Below are 25556 nucleotides of genomic sequence, written 5' to 3' on the forward strand. Positions count from 1 at the left end.
CCTGTGATTGTCAGTCTGGTATCTCCAGTATTTTCCTGATCTCACTGTGTGTGTGAACCTGTCACTAGTCTGGCTACTGAGCACAGCCACATACGTACAGTTGAAGTAGGAAGTTTACATACACCTTAGACAAATACATTTAAACTCAGTTTTTCCCAATTCGTGACATTTAATCCTAGTAAAAATTCCCTGTCTTAGGTCAGTTAGGATCACCACTTTATTTTAAGAATGTGAAATGTCAGAATAATAGTAGAGAGAATTATTTATTATTTCAGCTTTTATTTCTTTCATCACATTCCCAGTGGGTCAGAAGTTTACCAACACTCAATTAGTCTTTGGTAGCATTGCCTGTAAATTGTTTAACTTGGGTCAAACGTTTTGGGTAGCCTTCCACAAGCTTCCCACAATAAGTTGGGTGAATTTTGGCCCATTCCTCCTGACAGACAGAGCTGGTGTAACTGAGATTTTAGGCCTCCTTGCCCGCGCACGCTTTTTCAGTTCTGCCCACAAATGTTCTATGGGATTGAGGTCGGGGCTTTGTGATGGCCACTCCAATATCTTGACTTTGTTGTCCTTAAAGCCATTTGGCCACAACTTTGGAAGTATGCTTGGGTTCATTGTCCATTTGCGTTCATTGTCCAAATGATAAAAGGGGGTATGCTAGTATAGACATTGAAATAGAGACCTTTGGGGCTTCTATTCACCTTAGACCCTTAACAGCTAAGATAAGATATGAAGACATGGGACACTTCACAGAGTTTGACCATTAAGTGATTGAACTCTTTGGGGGATTCGGTAGCCTGGAAGTGATACCTTGATATAGGCCTAAACAGTGAGAAGTTTAGCTCCAGTAAAAAATAAAAAATAACTGAAAAAGGAACCTAGTTACTTGCACATCTGAATGCATTCAACCATATCACTGGAGCAGTGGATCAGACAGGGAGAGGAACGCCCTCATGACACCCAGATCTCAGGTCTGTCATTATCTGACCATGGGAATGCTTGAGTGTAAAAGGTATTACACCTACTCTGAAATTCACCCACGTTTCCTCGAAAATGTGCACCACACAGGAGCACCACACACTCAGCATGAAACCCTGAGAACGACGAGGGGAGAGGCATGATCTGAGGACTGATTTTGTTTTAGTTTCGGTGAATCTACAGTGGCGTGAAAAAGTATTTGCCAAGTCCTTAGAATAGACCATAGAAATATATTAGAATGGCATGCTAGATCTTGGACAGCTGAAGTTGTTCCAAAGATTTGTATGCTCCTTTTCTACAGTGCCGTGAAAAAGTATTTGCCCCCTTTCTAATTTTCACTGCTTTTGCATATTTTAGATACTGAATGTTATCAGATCTTCAAGCAAAACCTAATATTAGATAGAGGGAACTGGAGTGATAAAATATCACAACAATGACATACTTATTTCATTTATTTCATAAACAATGTTATGCAACACCCAATGCCCCTATGTGAAAAACTATTTCTCCCCTTACACTCAACTGGTTGTGCCACATTTAGCTGCAACGACTCCAACCAAACGTTTCCTGTGATCAGTCTCTCACGTTGTTGTGGAGGAATTTTGGCCCAATCTTATATCATATCTGCTTTAACTCAGTAACAAATGTGGGTTTTCAAGCATGAACTGCTCATTTCAAGTCATCTCAATTGGGATTAGGTCTGGACTTTGACTAGGCCATACCAAAACTTAAAATAAGTTGCTTCCAGCTATTTTTATGTAGACTTGATTGTGTGTTTTGGGTCATTGTCTTGCTACATGAACAATCTGTTCATTTAGGAGATATACCTTTTTCTAGGTAACAAGATTTGTAACCAAATCTCTGCTTGTTTTGAGGAATGTACGAACATACCTTGACTATTCTTGTTGTAGTAAGGATGGGTTCAGCTAAAACTTGCCTCATACCTTTCCTATTAGAAACATACACTAGATTACCAAAAGTATGTGGACACCTACTCGTTGAACATATCATTCCAAAATCATGGGCATTAATATGGAGTTGGATTCAGACTTCAACTATCAGTCATGAGCATTAATGATGTCGGGCACTGATGTTGGGCGATTAGGCCTGGCTCGCAGTCGGCGTTCCAATTCATCCCAAAGGTGTTCGATGGGGTTGAAGTCAGGGCTCTGTGCAGGCCAGTCAAGTTCTTCCACACCAATCTCGGCAAACCATTTCTGTATGGACCTCGCTTTGTGCACGGGGCCATTGTCATGCTGAAACAGGAAAGTGCCTTCCCCAAACTGTTTCCACAAAGTTGGAATCACAGAATTGTCTAAAATGTCATTGTATGCGGTAGTGTTAAGTTGTCCCTTCACTGGAGCTAAGGGGCCTACCCCAAACCATGAAAAACAGCCCCTGAACATTATTCCTCCTCCACCAAACTTTACAGTTGGCACTATGCATTCGGGAAGGTATTGTTCGCCGGGCATCCGCCAAACCCAGATTGGTCCGACGGACTGCCAGATGATGAAGTGTGATTCATCACTCCAGAGAACGGATTTACACTGCTCTAGAGTCCAATGGCGGTGAGCTTTACACCACTCTAGCCGACACTTGGCATTGCGCATGGTGATCTTAGGCTTCTGTGTGGCTGCTAGGCCATGGAAACCCATTTCATGATGCTCCAGACGAACAGTTCTTGTGCTGATGTTGCTTCCAGACTCAGTTTGGAACTCGGTGGTGAGTGTTGCAACCGAAGACAGACGATTTTTACACGCTACAGCAGTCGGAGGTCCCGTTCTGTGAGCTTGTGTTGCCAGCCACTTTGCAGCTGAACCATTGTTTCTCCTAGACGTTTCCAATTCACAATAACAGCACTTACCGGGGCAGCTCTAGCAGGGCAGAAATTTGACGAACTGACTTGTTGGAAATGTGGCATCCAATGACACTGCCACGTTGAAAGTCACTGAGCTCTTCAGTAAGCCCATTCTACTGCCAATGTTTTATCTATGGAGATTTCATGGCTGTGTGCTTGATTTTATACACCTGTCAGCAACGGGTGTGGCTGAAATAGCTGAATTCACTAATTTGAAGGGGTGTCCACATAATAAGATACACTATATATACAAAGTATGTCCTCATTGTCACCTCACTCTAACTGAAACCCTGTTGTAATCTGTGTCTGAGAATAACTCATCAGACATCCACTATTATGTCAAATTACATCAGTCCAATTTACGTTATAAATATATTTATGTGGATAAGGGACGGGTGAAGTCCCTTAGACATGTTGGCCATAGCATGAGTCGGATGTGAGTCACTTCTGACATGTCAATTCAGGAGCAGAAAGGTTGACTATTTAATACTATTCAGACAGTGGAACATAAATGGTGCCATCTGATTGACATGTTAAAGTGCCCTTTCATTTTCACATTGGCTCATTAAACAGAAAGTGGGGGAAGTCAGTAAGAACTGTGGGTGGGTGCTGTGTCCACAGATTAAGGTCCTAGAACAGAAGGTAGAAGGCATTATTTTAAACTAAATCAATCTGCATGGTATTGTAACTGTGTCCACTCACACACACACATGCATTCTCACAAACACACACACCTGACCCCTGACATACAGTATATGGAACAGTGGAGGAAGTTATACATGCTGTGTCATTGTGTGATTCTATTTTTAGACTGGAATATCAAATTGTTCCTAGAAAGGGGAACTTGCCTTGCAGTATTATTGGAAAACAGACTGGAAATTACTGTACAAAGTTAACATATGAATTGTTTTAAATTGGTCATAGCAAGGATCATGTAGCTTTGATTTTGAATTTTAGGACCGCTCTAGGCATTAAAAACCCTCACATATTTAACCCCTTTTTTAGGCACTAAACTACTTCCTTAATTTTTTAAAACTGGTACCGGGCTACCTTCAGACAAGTCTTGTGAGGCTTGTGGGCATGCTAGAGAGCTACGTGTTCATGAGAGTCTCGTCTTTCCATAGAGGGGTGATAATAGTTTTGTACGCCAAACCGTTCGGGTGCTACAGACACTTTCGATAAGACCGATTTTCAGGATGTCTCCTGGTCTGACAAACACAACTGTAGCTCTCCCACCTTTCACCGCAGATGCGGAAGGATGACATTGGCAGATGCAGTGGATTGTGACGCCACCCATACAAACAGATATCTCTAGCTTAAATAGGCAGATTTCTAGGGGGATTTTTGATTATGCTAATTAGATTTCCACGGGGGCGCGGACATCAACTCTAGGGCTTTTTAATAAGACTGAACAGCAAAATAGGGCAGTAACACAAAACTGACTGGAAAAACGAATGTGACTAATGTAACAATGAATGACTACTGAAACTACCAAATCAGTTGAATATAAGATGTGATCACACAAATGACGTCCCATAAATAGATAGTTGAAGTCTGAATCCAGACTAAAGTTATACGTTGGAGTAAGCCTAAATGTTAAAATCATTAGGTCACTGGAAACATCATAAGGGCACTATCTTTGCAAACAAGTTTATGTGGTGCCTTGAGCAATGCATATGCTTGTGTAATAGTCAAGCAAGGAAGTAGCTGTTACAACTGCAACCCGATAGAGGGCAATAGAAATGGTGCGCATGGAAACCATAGTAAACACAAAACAAAGTGGCTGAAGGAAGGATGTTACAACATTTTACTATAGCAAATTAACAGGAACTTCCTATATTTTTTTTTTTGGGGGGGGGGGGTTCCTTAAAAAAATCTAATCAAAAGTCATGATAACATTATGAAATTAGACTGAAATCCCCTCCAGAAAAAGCATATTATGTCCTTAGCCTAGTTTCAGTATTGTGGCACTTTACTTGTCAGAGAGATGTTCTGTTACACAGATAGAGGAGTGTGCCTGCCACAACAGGCAGACTCCTGACGGTGTGACGCACACCCTCACTTTACATCAGACAGCAGGGTGTGTGTGTGTGTGTGTGTACAGTGTCATCTCACCCAGTATCGCCCCACAGATGTGTGCATGCTTACTGTTAGTGGTTACGGTTGCTATGTTGTTAAAATCATCTGTCCCTGTGCAAACATGACGTTTTCAGTTGATTTGTCAGGGTGAGGCTATCCCAGGTAGACAGTATAGAGTTTATAAACGCTGTCACGCAAGGTAAAGCCAGCAGAGATGTTATGCAAGGTGAGAAGTTTCCCTCTGGGGTGATATCCCCCTCGCACATTCACATCCTTGGACTGGGTCAGACGTCAAGCATGATGTAAATACCAAAGATGTTTGCATAACCTACATCTTCACAACATCTCTCAATAGTGTTGTTTTAGGGAAACTCTTTTGATTTCCAAGGGAATGTCATGTAATATTACATTAGGTATTTGCAGCACATCAAGGGTTACTCCAGTAGGCTATATCCCATGAAGGAACATGCAGCAGTGTCAGTTTCATTGTGGGGTTATGTACACCATGCCCCCTGGTTTTATTCTGCAGTCAGAGTCCCTGTGGAATCATCTGTCTCCCAACTCTATCTGATTCACCAAAGACATGTGAACCATGCAACTAGAGGGAAGATTTTGGTTTTGTTTTCCCCACACTGGACTTTTGTTCTGTATTCTTACATGAAGGCTGCAAACATCCCTCCAACATGGTATCCCAACCTGGATTAAAAACCTGGCCATATGGAGAATACATTTGCAATGTATTATCTGTTTATGCTTGCAGATATGCATTTTATTCATGTATGATAGCATATGAGATCAGGTGAGGTGCAGAACTGTAATCGTACAATAATAAATAGGGTAAACTAATATGATATTTCACACACTGGTTGACCTTCAATTTACATTCCATGGAACACCTGCATGCATAGTTATCAAAATACTAGTCTCTCCTGTATACAGTCAAAATCTGCAAAATGTGCTGAACAATTATGTAATTTCCCTCAATTACCTCGTTATGACACATTAATTCCCTAAGTGAAAAGGGATTTATTCTAGAACCTGTCAAAGGCACCCGTTTGTCTCTCATTCATTTATCTCATTCATTGAAGGTATTTCTGTCTGCATCACAGGTAGATTTGGATGTCTAATAGGAAACTACAAGTTTTCATTCTTACTCTGAGTCTGTGGGGCTAATTCGAAGGGGAATTTTTCTCATAAAAGCCCAGTCTATGAGTTTCCCTGCTAGTTGTGTTGAGATAACTCAATGTGGAAATCCCCCATTCTTTTGTCTCCTCCCCGTAGAGCATTAAACCCGCTGGCGCCTCCCTCCAACACACACTCCAATTCCAAACTTGAGAGAGAACAGAGAAGTGAGTCGACTTGTCTTATTCACTATGGATGTTACAGTTTCAAACCACAAACAAATGGATTATAACTATGATGATATGGAATCAAAACACGGGAAAATGGTACCTTACCAAGAAGACCGTTTTGATAGCGGTCTGGATTCTCTAAAAGATGATGAATATGGTAACCTTGTGAAGGAGCTGGAGGAATTGAGAGTGGCCAATGTCGAAGTCTTGGCAAACCCCTGCAGTAATGAACCCTGGAGGAAAACAGTGACCGAGGACGGCGACACGTAAGTTCACTTTTATCTTTGGGTAATGTTGCATTTAAAAGGGATGTAGGCCTATAGGCCTACTGCAAGTGCAAAAAGGCAAATTGAAATATCCTATTATATTCTAAAACAATGTTTTAAGAATACAGCATTTTATGCAAAATCCTGTGCTTTCATAAAGTATACAAAACTCACAGATAGGCTCATTTTACCAAGATGTTGTAAAATTGAGCAGCTGATAGTCATAATTTGCAAGTAAACAACATGACTTTTGGACTCAGTTGTATGATGAGTATGTACTTTGCCTCAGAGCTGCGCCTAGGCGTTGCTAAACTCAGCTCTGCGCAGTTAGGAAAGTCCCTGACGAGATGCCAGGAATGATAATGCATCAGATGTGTCAAGCCGCAACTGGTGGAAATAACCCAAAATAATCCTTTATTGCGCAAGGCTCTAGTGTTCGCGCTTTGTTCAACCACTTCCTATGCGCCATGCATATCTGAATCGCAGCCTTTTTTTAAACGTTTTATTTTCCCCTCCTCCACACAGGTTTCTCCACCTGGCCATTATTCATGAAGCCACAGAACAAGCCGAGCAGATGATCAAACTGTCACACAATGATAATATATTACTGGACGCACAAAACAATCAGAGACAGGTAATCATTGATGACCAATGGGGAAATAGATAATTGATCAATTTAACAAATATATAGGTTAATAAAAAAACATACTTAATTCGTTAATTAAAACAATTCATTGGTTGATAAACAACTGTCTTATTGAAACAAGTGGTCATTACTACACATATAGTTATTAACTGTTATAAACAAGCCATCTAAATGGTGGTATTTACACCTGAAAACAATATCTAACCACCTAATTCTTCTCTCAGACTGCGCTCCACCTGGCAGTAATCACAGAACAGCCCTATCTGGTAGAGAGGCTACTGAAGGCCGGGTGTGACCCGCGGTTAGTAGACGACAGTGGGAACACCGCCCTCCACATCGCCTGTAAGAAGGGCTCTCTCACCTCCTTCAGTGTGATCACCCAGAACTGTCTCCGCCACCTCAGTTACATCCTCACCTTCCCCAACTACAGCGGACACAACTGCCTCCACCTCGCCTCCATTAATGGATACCTCTCCATGGTGGAGAGTCTGGTTCAGCTTGGTGCCGACATCAATGCACAGGTATGTTCATCACACAGGTATTCTGTTGCCAATAATCAAGTATCCCCATTGATGATTGAAAACCTAAATGTATTCTCAAACCCCAAAAAACTAATGTTTGGTGTATTTTTGTTTCCCCTCAGGAACAATGTAGCGGTCGTACAGCGCTCCACCTGGCTGTAGACCTCCAGAACCTATCCCTGGTCCACCGGCTCCTCTCCCTGGGGGCAGACGTCAACAGTGTGACATACGGGGGCTACACGCCGTACCACCTGACCTACGGGCGTCAGAACACAGAGATCTGCCACCAGCTGTATGAGAAGACAGACCAGGAGCTTAGAGAGCTGCCTGAGAGCGAATCAGAAGAGAGCGAGGAGGAGTGCATGTCTGATGATGAACAGGTGAGAAGCTAACAACAGCTACACTGGTCTCACTTGTAAAAGAGATTTGATCTCTATATAAACAAAGGTTAAATTAATTAAAAACTGCAGTACTAGAGAGAGGGGGGGAAGGCTCTATCTGTTCAAATGGATTGAATACTTACTACCAAATAAATATTTTTTTCTATTTAAATGACAGTTGAGTTTACAGATTCGTTTCTTTTTTTTCTACACAGATGTACGATGACATTACATTCGGGCAGAATTGAAGTGGTCACATCACATGGTGATGTGAAGTCAAGTCGATGAAGCTGCTATGGGCCAGTCCAGTCAAAGCCCATTGGGAACTCCAGGTCCCAGAAGCCTTCGGGAGAGCCGCCTAGAGCCTGCCGACATACAAGGCGACAGAGAGACAAGACTGAAGATGCCGTTCGGTCGGGATGGAAGTCTGGTGTTCTATGAAGATCAAACGCACCGGAACACATAATATGACCTCTGACCTCAGAATTCTCCTATTTTCATGTATATATCAGTAATATATTGTAAATACACAGAGATATTTTTATACTTGTGAATGTTTTTATTAAATGTGAGTGAAACACTATTGAAAATAATGAATAAAATATGCATCTATAAATGGATTTTGACTGCTCTATTTCCTACTCTTACGCACTGTGGTTTTGGTTCATTTCCTGTGACACAATGATTATTTCAGCAAACTGTCTCACAGTACAGTCCTGAATTTCCTGTCACACTAGTAATTCTCCATGTCCATTTTTACACAGTAATATACAGTATCAAACCATCTCAATAAACTGCCTAACTTAGCCAACACTACTCACTAACTGACATGGAAAATCCCACACAAGGCCAGTGGTGTAGTACTTATGTACTTATGTAGTACTTATGTAGAAATACTTGAAAGTAGTTGTGTTGGCGTATCAGTACTTTACTATTTATTTATATTTTTGACAACTTTTACTAAAGAAAATAATGTACTTTTTACAACATACATTTTCCATGACACCCAAAAGTGCTATTTACATTTTGAATGCTTAGTAGGACAGGAGAAAGGGCCAAAGAGAACATTCCAAAATGTAACTGCCTCTGATCTGGCGGACTCACTAAACACAAATGCTTCGTTTGTAAATTATGTGTGAGTGTTGGAATGTGCCCCTGGCTATCCACACATTTAAAAAAACAAGAACACGGTGTCATCTAGTTTGCTTAGTATAAGGAATTTTAAATGAATTATACTTTTTCTTTTGATACTTATGTTTTAGCAATTACATTCACTTTTGATACTTTAAGTATATGTAATACCAAATACTTTTTTACTTTTACTCAAGTAGTATTTTACTGGTTGACTTTCACTTGAGTCATTTTCAATTAAGGTATCTTTACTTTTAATCAAGTATGAAAACAGGGTACTTTTTCCCACCATTGCACAAGGCTCATGTACATTTTTCACAGACTTGCAAGACAAGTGAATTCCCCTTCCCCCACATAACACACACAGGACTTGAAATATATAATATATGCCATTTATATCCAAAGTACCAGTCACACATATTACATATGGGTAGTTCTGGGAATCAAACCCACTATCCTGGTGTTGCAAATGCCAACTGAGCTACAGAGGACTAGTCTGGGGTTTCTTGGTTGGGGTGGGGTCATCAGATCTGTGAGTCACATAGTTAAAAGTCCCTCCCGGATTGGATGTGTTAGAGGAGCTCCTGTTCTGCACTGTTTTATACAAAACATTACACCTCAAAAGTACCACTGAATCAGTGTCTGGGTAGGCATAGGAAGTGCCGACTCATTCTGTAGAAAACCTACTGTTCACCAAACTGGGAATTACTGAAATTTACCAGACTGGACTACCGATGCCTATTATTTGTATTACCAGTAGCAGTAATGACTACTGGGAAACCCTGAGAGCTAAAAGTATAACACAGGACAAGGCTGCATTTCAGCTGACTAAACATACCCCAGGTTTCCAACCAATTTGCGACAGATTTTCATACGAATATTTTAAAATCCGCAGCTCTCCTTCAGCAACCCTTGCTCCCAGTTGCACATCTGATAAACACTATTATAGTCAGTCAGTGGTAGAAAAATGCATGATCTTTGGACTACTGGCAGTGTAAAATGGACCCTATAATTGCTGTGGGTCATAAACATCAGTTGGCCTATGGACCTCTGGATTCTCAGGGGATTTCCTAAGGAATCTGACTCAGCCTCACCCAAGGACACAACAGTACCTCTGCATGTAATCTGTTCATACCCTCTGGACATAGAACTAACATGACGAGTCAACAAAACACTAATCCTGAGACTTTGGATTAGTCTTTTGCCTCTGTAATCTAAACCACATTCGATATGTGACCCTTTCCAATAGGAAAATAACCCATCTAGTTCACTTATTGATAATACATTTATCTGGAAAACATTAAACCTTTACCCGCTATGCATTCAGGTATGTAAACACCTTTTACTCACATCTCTCTCATCACATATAAATATTGCACAAGACAGTTTGCCTTGTGATTGGCGCCTGAGGTGCATTTTCAAACAAATTTATTTTTGACTTTCTGAAAGTGGAGAATGCATAGAAATGATAGGAGCTAAACAGGACACAACCAGTTTTGACTGACTGTAGTAAAGAACCTCTACCACAGTTCTGCAGTAGTATGACGTGATTAAATGAGCAGAACCACAACAGGAAGTCAATGTTCTACTCTGCAGCAATGTTCAAAAGTTTCCCAGTTTCTAAATCTGTCTCAGTCAGGTCACCTAATTTAAAGAGAGAATAGGATCTTAAGCACTTACAAACATATTGTAGAAATGCACTTACAAATTTGTAATATATTGTACGAATTGCAATTCGGAACACATCCTACGAATTGCAATTTATTTATATGTTGGATGTAGCATACGAAATGGATGACGTAATACACAACTGTGCAACATTTCCTGAACCCCGTTTTCCCTCGTGAGTACTACTTTCAGAATTATTAGCGAAAACATATACAAAACCTCTGGAACAGATCTTTAAACAGGTAAAAAAAAATGTCAAATTAGTACTAGGTCATATAACAAAGGCCCGGTGCACAGAATTCAGTCAAATCTATGGTCACACAATGAGCACTGATTTAAAAAGAAAAATATTGTCATACTCCTACACAGTCTGTCACTAGTACCTGAGAAAAAAACATGTCCCGACATTAAGAGATCTAACTGAAAATAAATGAATTCAAATATAAGAATTTACTAGAAACATTTTTAATGGAACAGGGGGTAAAATATACAGCAAACAAGGATAACACCATTCTTCAACTGGGGGACTACAAATCCCATCATTCAGTTACACATCTCTCTCTGGGACTCTGTAGTCTTTCTGGGCTTAGTCTCTCTCCGCTAGGGACACCAGGTGGATGTCCACCTCAGACTCGGTCAGAATCCTGCATTTAGAAAAAAATACAGATTCAAATTCGACATTCCTCACTATGAACTTAAAGGTCTTACTGTATTTTATATGGGGCCTAATGATGCTAAGTGAGAGTGTTCAGAGCAGAGTGGTGCTTCACCTGAACTTAGGATCCTCTGTTGTGATGACTCCTATCTCCAGCTCAGAGGGCTTGAAATCAATTGACAGGACTGTTGACAGACAGGTGATGGCGGTCTGAAGAGAGGGAGGCAGAAGGAGAGAGATACAATTAAACCACTTGCAATCACATCTACTGTTTTTGCAGAGGGGAGAAACAAATGCTGACCGTACAACATTTCACTTTGTAGTTAATTTCACTTTCATTTTGTTGTATCACTAAACTTTGTACTGTATGTACACAGTTAGCTGAGTGGAAGGGGTTTTCTACCTCAACAGTTTCTTTAAAGTTCCAGTCGAGTTTCTTTTTGACTTTCTTCTCCAGGAAGCTGGTGGCCTCTGTCTGTTTGACCCCTGCAGCAGTGGCCTTGAAGCCACAGTAGTAGCCTGCAGGGTCACACTTGTACACTTGGGGACCACACTCCTCATCCACACCTATCACTATCATGCCTGAAAAGCAGAAGGAAAGACATGATATTGGTCAAGGAGAACATTTTGTTTGTGCAGAAGATAATCTAAGAGTTGTAAACAATATCAGGGAAAAGATACATTGGCATTGTCTTTCTATAATTGTCAGAATTAAAATTAGGAGTACAACACAGCTTATTACAATTGCATGCTTTTGACTGCCTAGTATGTAGAACTTGTGCTTCAAATTTCAGTTCCAACACACATAAATCCAGTGATGGTGAACATGAATAAACATGCACTTACAGCATCCCAGCGGCCTCATCTCAGCATTCTGTGTATACACCTGAGAGATGTCAGCAATCCTCTTACACAGCATGTCCACTGGGATCTCATAACCATACTTGTACTTCCAGTTGGCTGCCTCGTAGCGCGCTCTCTGAACCTGGGACTTGCTGTCCGCTGGAGGAGAGAAGAGTCAAGCAGTTAGAGCCAGCACTGGGAATTGGCAATTTCAAGGTAGGCCTTAATGTTATGCACATGGAAGGGGGAAAGAGTACTTTTTCTTGGTAAGAGTTGAATTATATGAGTTGGGATACAAGTAAAAGTGAAGTTGTTGTAGTTGTTAATAAGAGTTGGCTTTGACCATCGTAGCAGTTTACCAAGTAGTCTTGCTAAGGTATTGTGTATCCTACTCCTACCTGTCATCCCTGACATCACACAGCCAATGTTCTCTGTTATCCTGAACAGGTGAGTGACTGTGGAGGCATCCAACAGCTTGTCCTAGTAGAGACAAAACAAGGTAACATCCTTTTTAAGGAATCCAATTGTTGGACTAAGTTAGTACTCCACTTGTGAAAAGCCTAAAACAATGAGGTCATGGTTTTACAGCTGAACTTACCGGTACTTTCTTCTGTGTGACGACTACTGCGCAGTCTTTACCTCTGACTGCTACTGACGTGAGACCACCTTGGTTTATGGCCTTGAAAGCATATTCTGTGTAAAACACAACAGGATTATTCAGAACATGATTGAATCAATGCATACAACAAAAATCAAAAGCACTTCAGATAACTGCACACCTCTGGCACCATAGAATTAGGAATCACAATTCTAATTAAATAGGATCTCTATGTCTGACCAATGAATATACACATAATTGTATCTGACACCCATTCTTCCTTCACGTTGAGATTGACCAAGATGGCCTCGCGAGACTTCTAGCTTGCTAACAACATACTGTGGTTAGCTAGATTCCCTCACTAGCAACTAGCTAGCTGCACTCACGACTGCAATTACCACAATAAAGCAACATGTTTTCAGTAGCAATATAGTACAAATTACATTTTCACGTTGAGTGAGTAGGTAGCTAGCTAGTTATTTTAATTGTGTTTCTTATCAGGTGTTAGCCTAGCAAGCTGAGCATTCTGCTTATTGTCCGGATATCGTTGGGGGGCAGTCAAATTAAATTTCGAAACTTAAAACTACATGCAGAATTTGAATATGTTAAATTAAAAAATGACTATAGACGTAATGCAAGTTAGCTAGTTATCAACTTATTAGCGTTAGCTACTTAGCTAGGAACAATGACAGAGCATTTACCTAGCTGGGTACAGTATTGTGTGCATGCAAATGAAAATATACCGTACTAACCAACTTGGTAGAGTCTACCCTCTGGAGAGAAGATAGTGATGTGACGATCAAAACCTGCACTTGAGCCCCGGGACATCTTGGTTGGAATTTGGTTAGCTAAAAAGTGAGAAATATGTTGTAAACACAAACCTCACTTCATGCATAAATGAATCAGCGTCTCAGCAATACTAAAAGTACTTCCGGATCACGGAATTTCGGAGAAACGTTCTAAATAAACGTCCCCAACGTAATGGTAGTAAAAGGTGTCATTACCCTGTATTTATTCATGATGTATGAAAAATAATCCTCTAAACATGAACATTGATTCATATTTGTTCATATTTAAGTGACATTTGCATTAAATGTGGGTTTTTAAAATATGTCCAAGGTCAAATAAATGCCCCCAATGCAAATCACTATGTATGCATTACATATTGGGTTATAGAGAAAAAACGATTTGTGCTGATGTAAAAATGGGGTGGGGAGTACTCAGTAGGGTCTGTAGAATTTATATATGGTGTCGTTTCATGGGGCTCTGAATAATACAGTGTGTTGTTGGCTTTTTACTGTGGTAAAACAGCTTAAAATGGGTGTGCCTGGCCATGGACAATATCTATGGTACAGTTATAGCACTATACAGGAAAAACAATTATTTGTTCAGATGTAAAAGTTGGGTGGGGAGTTTTCAGTAGGGTCTGTAGAATCATTATATGGTGTCATTTCATGGGGTTCTGAGAATAATACTGAGTGTTGCTGGCCTTTTACTCTGGTCAAACAGCTTAAAGGGGAACTGCACTTGCTGATTTAGCCTTGTTTTTTGGCTTGCTACTCAACAAATGCTGGTGGCCAAGACAGAAGTGAGGCGTGAGTTGGCTTGGGAGTGTGGTTTGATGTGAGTGATTCTTAGGTATGTACTTGCCAACAACAAGACACACCCATTTGTCAGAACCTTGCCCGCAGCTGTTTCTCCCCACTCAATCACAACAAATAAACCTCCTGCAGTTTAATAGCTACAGACAGATGTATGGTGAGATGCTGGAGGGAGCTTTGAATAGGTCAGTAACCAACAGAGTAATATGAGAATGCAATTGCTGAATTTATGGAGATATTCTAAAGTGTTCTGATAACTTTCAAATGTAGTAACAGGTACATGTAGAATAAACAATCCTTTCAATCAGGGGTGTCAAACTTATTCCATGGAGGGCCGAGTGTCTGCTGGTTTTTGTTTTTTCCTTTCAATTAAGACCTAGACAAGTAGGTGAGGGGAGTTCCTTACTAATCAGTGACCTTAATTCATCAATCAAGCACAAGGGAGGAGCAAAAACCTGCAGACACTAGGCCCTCCGTGGAACGAGTTTGACACGTGCTTTACATAATACCTTAGAAGCAGTGTTCTGCCAATATAACAATATGCACCTTTCATCTTTATTTCATTGTCATTCACAGCTGATACAGATGCTGTGCCTATCTGCATTTTGACAAACATGTCATACCTTCCTGTGTGGTGTCCTGTATAAAACAGGAGTACCTGACACTGCTGCAGAACACACAGAATGGTATCAGTCAATGCCTCCCCGAATTGACTGATACCATTCAATTCAATAATAAAAAAGCAAATACAAGTAAAAGTTGTAGCTAGTAAAAATGTTATGACTAGTGACATTCAGAGACATCAGTATCATGCCTGTCTGTCAGTCTGGACTTCATCGCATCATCTTGCAAGTCTCCACGTGCTGGCTCCATCCAAAATTCTGTGAACACATTTCAATTCTTTAATTTATTTAACCAGGTAGGCTAGTTGAGAACAAGTTCTCATTTACAACTGCGACCTGGCCAAGATAAAGCAAAGCAGTTCGACACATACAACAACACAGTTACACATGGAATAAACAAACATACAGCCAATAATACAGTAGAAAAAGTCTATATACAGTGTGTGCAAACGAGGTAAGATAAGGCAAGGCAATAATGGCAAAGTAATTACAATATAGCAATTAAACAATGGAGTGATAGATGTGCAGAAGATGAATGTGCAAGTAGAGATACTGGGGTGCAAAGTAGCAAGATAAATAAATAAATACAGTATGGGGATGAGGTAGATGGATGGGCTATTTACAGATGGGCTATGTACAGGTGCAGTGATCTGTGAGCTGCTCTGACAGCTGGTGCTTAAAGTCAATGAGGGACATATGAGTCTCCAGCTTCAGTGATTTTTGCAGTTCGTTCCAGTCATTGGCAGCAGAGAACTGGAAGGAAAGGCGGCCAAACGAGGAATTGGCTTTGGGGGTGACCAGTGAAATATACCTGATGGAGCGCGTGCTATGGGTGGGTGCTGCTATGGTGACCAGTGAGCTGAGATAAGGCAGGGCTTTACCTAGCAAAGACTTGTAGATGACCTGGAGCCAGTGAATTTGGCGACGAGTATGAAGCGAGGGCCAGCCAACGAGAGAGTACAGGTCGTAGTGGTGGGTAGTATATGGGGCTTTGGTGACAAAATGGATGGCACTGTGATAGACTGCATCCAATTTGTTGAGTAGAGTGTTGGAGGCTATTTTGTAAATGACATCACCGAAGTCAAGGATCGGTAGGATGGTCAGTTTTACGAGGGGATGATTGGCAGCATGAGTGAAGGATACTCTGTTGCGAAATAGGACGCCGATTCTAGATTTAATTTTGGATTGGAGACGCTTAATGTGAGTCTGGAAAGAGAGTTTACTATCTAACCAGACATCTAGATATTTGTAGTTGTCCACATATTCTAAGTCAGAACCGTCCAGAGTAGTGATGCTGGACGGGCGGGCAGGTGCGGTCAGCGATCGGTTGAAGAGCATGCATTTAGTTTTACTTGCATTAAAGAGAAGTTGGAGGCCACGGAAGGAGAGTTATATGGCATTGAAGCTCGTCTGGAGGTTAGTTAACAGAGTGTCCAAAGAAGGCCCAGAAGTATACAGAATGGTGTCGTCTGCGTAGAGGTGGATGAGGGAATCACCAGCAGCAAGAGTGACATCATTGATGTATACAGAGAAGAGAGTCGGCCCGAGAATTGAACCCTGTGGCACCCCCATAGAGACTTCCAGAGGTCCGGACAACAGACCCTCCGATTTGACACTGATTTGGTTGAAGGAGAAATTGGGGAGGCTTGGGCGAGTTGCTGTGGGGTGTGCAGGGCTGTTGACAGGTAGGGGTAGCCAGGTGGAAAGCATGGCCAGACGCATAAAAATGCTTACATACACTGTTCTATTACCAATGGCAGGATAGGTAATATCTGATAAAACCTAACCAATTATGGTCTCTCCATCAAACAACTGAGGCTACCATCAGACAAAAGCAGTTGAGGCAGAGTTCATCAGTGGCACATGGAATGAAAATGGACATTTTTGCTGCACTGTATTATTAGTAATCACCTCATTGTGGATGTGTTGAGTGGATGTGTTGAGTGCCAGGGGCCTGTTGCACAAAAGTAGAATTAAGACATCCGGGATAAATGACTCAGCTGAGCTCACTGAAGCCAAAACATGTGCGTCCAGGCTTAATTGGTTGCACAAAGACCAAGCCAGGATGAGCAGACACGGATTCATTAAGCCAGGTGAAACCAATCCTGGATAGGTGCGCGCTCACGGCTCACTCAAATAGACCCCGCCACAGATCACAGATTAACTGATTTACCATGGCAACTAGAGCCGCGTACTTTTCCCCGTCGGAAGCACGAATCCTCATGGAGGCATACGAGGAGGTAAAAGATATAATTAAGAAGAAAGGCAACACCGCCACAGTGATAAAGCAAAGAGAAAAAGCGTGGCAAAGTATTGCAGACCGCCTGAATGCGTAAGTAGTGCACAATTACACAGTCACCGCTCCGCTGAAACATCACAATTACAATTCAAATATTTAATTCACATCTCCAAAAATGCAGTTGTACTGTAATTATGAAACGGTTACATTTTTAATTGAAATGCACTGCAGATATGAGTGAAATTGTGTAAAGTAACTCCATCACACTGTATAAAGCTATGATAAATTTTTTGATATTTTTACTGAAAACAAGACAAAAATACCAAGTAATTTTTTGCAGTGTGACTCCATTAAATGTGTGTGTGTGTGTGTGTGTGTGTGTGTGTGTGTGTGTGTGTGTGTGTGTGTGTGTAGATTAAACATGAACGGGCCAAAACGGACATGGCAGCAGGTCAAAATCAAATACAAGAACATTCTGCAGAATGGTATGGTCCCTGACTAATATTTAACAAAGCACAAGCATATATTGTACCCAGAAGGTGCCTGCTCACACATTGTCTGTACTGTTTTAGCAGTGAAAAAGAATACCCACAGACAAGGCACGGGTGGTGGGTCACCAAAGGCTGACCTTACCCCAGCAGAGGACATGGCCTTGGAGCTAAATAAAGGCAGGCCCGTCTTAGAGGGGATCCCTGGGGGGAAAGAGACGAGCATAGGTTCCTCCCAAGATGCCACCCGCTTCATTCAAGGTATGTCCTTCCATCTCTACATGGGATACAACCACATTCATATTGAATCAATTTGGACTGTCTGACTTTGGTTTACCTATTGCCTTGCAGTGTCTGGCAGCACTGTGTTCCTGTTAGAGCCACCAGCACAAGCACCAGACGATGCTGATCCAGTGAGTACTCCATCAAAGGCATACTGTAGGCCTGGCATGTCTTGTCTACTAGCTTCAATATGAATCCGATTAAATGTGATAGGGTGAAGGCCCCAGTGCAGCAGCAACAGCACATGATGGAGACGATGATGAGGAGGAGACCATCTCTCTGGATTCCAGAAGGCATGAGGTATCATGTTAAGACTGTGAAAGTACTATTTACTCTACAATGGTGAGGAGTCCTCATCAAAATCAAAAAATCTAATTTCTTTTACAGGACCCAGATGCTATACAGTGGGAAAACCAGCCTGGCAACATAGTGCGTATTAATAAAAGGACACCACATCCTGCCAAATTCCAGCTGCGCTAATTGTATTGTGTTCACAGAGCTCACAAGCTATCAGAAAGTTGTATGGCAACCACCTCCGGCGCCAAATAGAACTGGCAGACATAGACATTCAGTACAAGAAGAAAAAGATGGAAAATCTTGCACTGGAGTCCGAAATAAAAAAGAGGACAATTAGGAAATTGGACCTTGAAATAAAAAAACTTGAGAGGGAGGTGAGATATGCCTTCAATGTACACTGTATGCTAACTGTAACACAAATGTATTAATCATTATTTTTCTTTCCTCCCCCAGCTCCAAGAAGATGACACAGCTCAAAATAAAAATTAGGTATATTCTCGTAAAGTCAAGTGAGCCATGACATATGAGCTCTTATTGTGAGCACACAGGACGGTGGCATCTTTCTACGTTTTTTATTTATTTTCCCAGCAATCAGTACAACCAAGTCATCGTTATAAGGCATCGCCCTCTTTTGCCCACCCCCCCAGCACCAGGTGTGGCCACTAGCCTATATGAAGGCCCAAAATTGTGTGTTCCTTTCTGCTCTGACAATGGCATGCCCATTCGTGCGAGATGTGGTGGATGAAGAAGCACTTGTGCTGAGGAGAGCCTTCAGGCGAGAAAGGGTCTTCAGGGACCGGTTGGACCCACTGGCCTTCCCTGATGACCATCTATATGAAAGATACAGGTTTTCTGCAGATGGCATCAGGTATCTATGCAGACTACTGGGTCCCAGGATTAAGCACCGCACTGCACGGAGCCATGCACTGAGTGTGGAGCAAATGGTTTGTGTGGCCTTGCGCTTTTTTGCTAGTGGAGCCTTCCTGTACTCAGTGGGGGATGCAGAACAGCTGAACAAGGCCACAATTTGCCGCACAATAAGGAGTGTGTGTCTGGCTATCAAAGCATTAGCAGATGTCTTCATCTCCTTCCCTGGCCACAGAAGACTCTGTGACATCAAAGAGGAGTTCTATAGGATTGCAGGTAAGAGGATCTACAAATTACAGGACAACTGTTAACACATAGTAGGATACTCATTACTTTGTGTGACAGGTTTCCCCAATGTCATTGGTGCAGTGGACTGCACACACAAGGATAAAAGCCCCCTCAGGTGCCCATGAGGCCGATTTTGTGAATAGGAAATCCTTTCACAGCATTAATGTTCAGGTGAACATAACTTTTTGATATTGTCCATTGACGAACACTCTGCATTGCCAGTGATGTGCATTGATTGGTGTAATATTCCTCATCTTATGATTTCAGATGGTCTGCAATGCTGACTGTGTGATCAGCAATGTTGTGGCAAAATGGCCTGGCTCAGTCCATGACTCCAGAATCTTTCGGGCCTCTGAAATCTATCAGTGCCTATCACAAGGTAAGCCACACAACCCCTATTTATAACCATCATGGCTGTGTCAAGAATATCACTGTGTTTATGAGGTAGTAATGATGAGATTTTGTGTTGACAGGTGAATTCTCTGGTGTGTTGCTGGGAGACAGGGGGTATGGCTGCCAGCCTTTTCTCCTGACACCTTTCACAGACCCCCAGGAAGCACAGCAGGCCTACAACCATGCCCATGCCAGGACCAGGGCCAGAGTTGAAATGACCTTTGGCCTCCTGAAGGCACGCTTTCACTGCCTTCACAAATTAAGGGTCAGCCCTGTTAGGGCATGTGATATTACTGTGGCTTGTGCTGTCCTCCACAATGTGGCCTGCCTGAGGAAGGAGAGGGCCCCCAGAGTGCCACCAGCCATGGACTGGGACAATCCGGCAATCTTCCCTGATGACGACAGTGGTCGGCTGCTGAGGGACCAATATGTGTTGAATTATTTTAGTTAGTATGTGTGCTTTCAATTTTGGTTAAATATGTCCTGCGGTGGCAGAGGAATTTGTTTTTTTTTGGGTTCGTTTTTTTACGAATTTGGCCTCTTATGATGTTTGTGCGGTATACTGTGTGTAATACAAGGCTGCAGGGAGGCTACTGCATCCATTCATTTGTCTGTTCAGTTGATGTGTATGGATTTGTCCTGCATTTATTTTAGTGTGCAGACATGCAGGGTGTGTTATATACAGACCTTTGAATGTGTATGTATCATTTTGTATAATATGCTTGGATTCTGTGCTTTCCATCTTGTAGAGTCACTGTGACTTCAGTTTCGAAAGGAGCTGATGGTTTACCTGCTTTGTTTTGTCCTTATTCAATAAAGGAACATAATGTTACACATTGTGTTTTTATATTCATATGGAATGTGTATTTGTTTATATGACAGAGTACTAGGGCCACACTGAAGAAAAAGGATAAAGTCATAAATTTATGAGGCTGGTTCTTTCTGCAGAAAAGCTACATATTGTTTTTACAGTTTTGATACTTATGTGATACTTAATATTCTGGCACATCAGCATGTCTTTGTTTATGAAACCATACTGAAGTACAATTTCACGAAATGCCCCACATCTGTCATTTTAACAACTGTCCTCCTTTAAAACAACTGGTTACAATATTATTACTTGTGTTTTTTTCCCCTCTGTGGCCCTAATATTCTATCATTTTATATATAGCCTTATAGTCTATGGGAAACTGTAAATTATCTAATGATAGCAACATCATCTAAAAATTATTTTTTATCCAAAATCATTGAAATGAATGATCACAAACGTTTAAATAATGACAGTGGGTCTAGTTATATGTGATAACAATGTATAGTGAGCAGTGAAATAACTATTGGTTTCCATTTGTGGTGACTGCTGACTGACATTAAGGATGAGATTAAATAGATCCTGGAATTTAGCCTGGTCTGGAGCAGGCTAGCTCCACAGAATAAATCTCCATGGTAATTTATACCATAACATATCCTCCTGCCCCCTATCCATCTTTAGTGCAACCGGATTACGGATCAATTGAGCCAGGATCACCAAGATATCCTGGCTTAATCCCTTATCCTAGTTTTGTGCAACAGGCCCCAGGTCTTTCTGCATCTGTGAACGCATACAAACAGTCACTTTTCTATTACCAATGGCAGTTAGGGATAGGTGATGTCTGACAAACAAACATGTACTATGTTGAAGTTTGAACAGGACAGACTAAACCTACCTACTAAACTTAATACTGTTCACCTCATCAATGACCGTTGGTGGTGAGGCTGGAGACCAACCAGTGGTGATGAGTGTGCCGGTAGATAGACCATAAACTGCTGGTTATGTATCTGTTTATGTATATTTTGATAATCCTTATCACTATCATTACTAGCATAGCTGACATTAGCTAGCTACCTAACTACCTAGCTATACTTTTGTATATACAGTATAGTGTAGCTACTTTATTAGGTCAAAGCTGTGTGCTGGAAAACCTTGGTAGATCATGGGTGGAGTAGGCATTGTGGTGCTAATGTGAATTTCCTTTCTTTTTCGGCTTCATACCAATCCTTACTTCTCACTTAAAACAGTTTTTAATAGAATAGAAGTTAAAGCTATTCCTATTCTATTCCAAGTTCTAGGCATACGTGGTTGGCCAATGCTGGACATTCATTGGACACACAATGAATGCCAACTTTTTCAGCAATGATCAGCAGCCCATTTCCTACTCACACTCTTCGTCATCCATCAGATATTTACAGTAGCAGAAATATGTAGCCATATTCAGAGAGGAGTGTCGTCATGATTACGGTCATGACATTTTGTGAGCAGGTGATTGTCAAGCAAATAAGGAAAGCAATGTACTTAAAATCAGGAAAGTTCATGAATAAAAACAGTTGAAGTTGGAATTTTACATACACTTAGGTTGGAGTCATTAAAACTAATTTTTCAACCACTCCACAAATTTCTTGTAAACAAACTATAGTTTTGGCAAGTCGGTTAGGACATCTACTTTTTGCATGACACAAGTCATTTTTCCAACAATTGTTTACAGACAGATTATTTAACTTATAATTGTAACGAATGACGCTCTCCTCATCCTCGGAAGAGGTGAGGAGAGAAGGATCTTCAGACCAAAACGCAGGCTCAGGGAAATAAGCCATCTTTATTATAAATTACGATGGCACACGAAACGAAACAAAACACTTTCCAAACTACAAAATAACAAAACGACGTTGACGAGACCTGAACATAAACTTACATAACTAAGCATAAACTTACGTACAGGTAACAGACGACATCGAAACGAAAACGAAACAAACAAACGCTACAGTCCTATGTGGTACGAAAATAACATACGGACACAGGAGACAATCACCCACAAACAAACAGTGAGAATGCCCTACCTAAATATGACTCTTAATTAGAGGCAAACGCAAACCACCTGCCTCTAATCAAGAGCCATACCAGGCAAACCAAAACCAACATAGAAACAAATAACATAGAATGCCCACCCAACCTCACGTCCTGACCAACTAACACACAAAAACTAACATAAATAGGTCAGGAACGTGACAGTACCCCCCCCCACAAGGTGCGAACTCCGGACGCACCAGCACAAAGTCTAGGGGAGGGTCTGGGTGGGCATCTAACCACGGTGGTGGCTCAGGCTCCGGGCGCGGTTCCCACCCCACCATAATCCATCCTAGCCTCCTCCCTCCAAGCATGTCCACCCTCTTTCTTCCCCCACAAAATCCTCTTAATAACACATCTAATAATGACAACACCGGGACAGAGAGATAAACCAAGACAGAGGGATAGATAAGAATATAGAGGTAGATAAAGATAGAGAGGGAGATCAGGATAGAGGGGCAACTCCGGACTGAAAGGCAGCTCCGGACAGAGAGACAGCTCTGGACTGATGGGCAGTTCTGGGTATTTAGCCTTTTCAGGCTGAAGGGCAGCTCATGGCTGACTGACGAATCTCGACGCTCATGGCTGGCTGACGGCTCTCGACGCTCATGGCAGGCTGACGGCTCTCGACGCTCATGGCAGGCTGACGGCTCTCGACGCTCATGGCAGGCTGACGGCTCTCGACGCTCATGGCAGGCTGACGGCTCTCGACGCTCATGGCAGGCTGACGGCTCTCGACGCTCATGGCGCTCTGACGGCTCTGGCTGCTCATGGCGCTCTGACGGCTCTGGCTGCTCATGGCGCTCTGACGGCTCTGGCTGCTCATGGCTCGCTGGCGGCTCTGGCAGATCCTGTCTGGTTGGCGGCTCTGGCAGATCCTGTCTGGTTGGCGGCTCTGGCAGATCCCGTCTGGTTGGCGGCTCTGGCAGATCCTGTCTGGTTAGCGGCTCTGGCAGATCCTGTCTGGCTGACGGCTCTAGCGGCTCCTGTCTGGCTGATGGCTCTAGCGGCTCCTGTCTGGCTGACGGCTCTGTAGGCTCATGGCAGACGGGCGGCTTTTCAGGCTCATGGCAGACGGGCGGCTTTGCAGGCTCCTGGCAGACGGATGGCTCAGACGGCGCTGGGGAGACGGATGGCTCAGATGGCGCTGGGGAGACGGATGGCTCAGATGGCGCTGAGGAGACGGATGGCTCTGGCCGGATATGGCGCACTGTAGACCTGGTGCGTGGTGCCGGAACTGGAGGCACCGTGCTAATGACAAGCACCTTCCTACTAGTGCGGGGAGCAGGGACAGGGCACACTGTATTCTCAGAGCCTACTCTATCCCTGATGCGTGGTACCGGCACTGGTGACGCCGGGCTGAGGACAAGCACATCAGGATTAGTAGGGGGAGAATATACAGTGTGTACAGGGCTCTGGAGACGCACTGGTAGCCTAGTGCGTAGTGTATACACTGTAGGTACTAGGCTGGGGCGGGGAGGTGGTGCCGGAAATACCGGACCGTGGAGGCGTACTGGCACTCTTGAGCATTGAGCTTGCCCAACCTTACCTGGTTGAATACTCCCGGTTGCCCGACCAGTGCGGGGAGGTGGAATAACCCGCACCGGGCTATGTAGGCGAACCGGGGAAACCATGCGTAAGGCAGGTGCCATGTATGCCGGCCCGAGGAGACGCACTGGAGACCAGACGCGTTGAGCCGGCCTCATGACACCTGGCTCAATACTCAATCTAGCCCTACCAGTGCGGGGAGGTGGAATAACCCGCACTGGGCTATGTACTCGTACAGGAGACACCGTGCGCTCTACTGCGTAACACGGCGCCTGCCCGTACTCCCGCTCTCCACGGTAAGCCTGGGAAGTGGGCGCAGGTCTCCTACCTGCCCTTGGCCCACTATCTCCTAGCCCCCCCCAAGAAATTTTTGGGAATTACTCACGGGCTTTTTTGGCTTCCGTGCCAGACGCGTTCCCTCATAGCTCCGGTTCCTCTCCCCGGTAGCCTCTGCTCTCCTCCGTGCCTCCAGCTCAGCTTTGGGACAGCGATTTTCTCCTGCCTTAGCCCAGGGACCTTCTCCATTCATTATTTGCTCCCATGTCCAGAAATCCTTTCTCTCCTGTCCCTTACTCCGTTTCGTTTTCCTTTGCCGCTTGGTCTTAGCTTGGTGGGTGATTCTGTAACGAATGACGCTCTCCTCATCCTCGGAAGAGGTGAGGAGAGAAGGATCTTCAGACCAAAACGCAGGCTCAGGGAAATAAGCCATCTTTATTATAAATTACGATGGCACACGAAACGAAACAAAACACTTTCCAAACTACAAAATAACAAAACGACGTTGACGAGACCTGAACATAAACTTACATAACTAAACATAAACTTACGTACAGGTAACAGACGACATCGAAACGAAAACGAAACAAACAAACGCTACAGTCCTATGTGGTACGAAAATAACATACGGACACAGGAGACAATCACCCACAAACAAACAGTGAGAATGTCCTACCTAAATATGACTCTTAATTAGAGGCAAACGCAAACCACCTGCCTCTAATCAAGAGCCATACCAGGCAAACCAAAACCAACATAGAAACAAATAACATAGAATGCCCACCCAACCTCACGTCC

General features: G+C 42.7%; 2 protein-coding genes and 1 pseudogene across 2 annotated transcripts; 2 read left to right on the forward strand and 1 right to left on the reverse strand.

The window, feature by feature from the left end:
- Nucleotides 1-6223: 6223 nt before the first annotated feature.
- On the forward strand, nt 6224-8703 carry LOC129824839 (NF-kappa-B inhibitor alpha-like). Its single transcript, XM_055884345.1, has 5 exons — nt 6224-6536; nt 7062-7170; nt 7407-7703; nt 7826-8083; nt 8299-8703. Exons 1-5 carry the CDS (start codon nt 6292-6294, stop codon nt 8329-8331), a joined length of 942 nt encoding a protein of 313 aa, XP_055740320.1. The 5' UTR covers nt 6224-6291; the 3' UTR covers nt 8332-8703.
- Nucleotides 8704-11331: 2628 nt separating this feature from the next.
- Nucleotides 11332-13929, reverse strand: LOC129824840 (proteasome subunit alpha type-6). The gene is made up of 7 exons (XM_055884346.1): nt 13731-13929; nt 12979-13073; nt 12779-12860; nt 12384-12539; nt 11941-12119; nt 11653-11747; nt 11332-11526 (listed from the first exon to the last, which is right to left on the reverse strand). The coding sequence occupies exons 1-7, from the start codon at nt 13804-13806 to the stop codon at nt 11469-11471; spliced, it is 741 nt and encodes a 246-aa protein (XP_055740321.1). The 5' UTR covers nt 13807-13929; the 3' UTR covers nt 11332-11468.
- Nucleotides 13930-18622: 4693 nt separating this feature from the next.
- On the forward strand, nt 18623-20023 carry LOC129824841 (putative nuclease HARBI1; annotated as a pseudogene).
- Nucleotides 20024-25556: the final 5533 nt, after the last annotated feature.

This window comes from Salvelinus fontinalis, chromosome 27 (assembly GCF_029448725.1).
Source record: "Salvelinus fontinalis isolate EN_2023a chromosome 27, ASM2944872v1, whole genome shotgun sequence".
Classification (NCBI taxonomy): Eukaryota; Metazoa; Chordata; class Actinopteri; order Salmoniformes; family Salmonidae; genus Salvelinus; species Salvelinus fontinalis.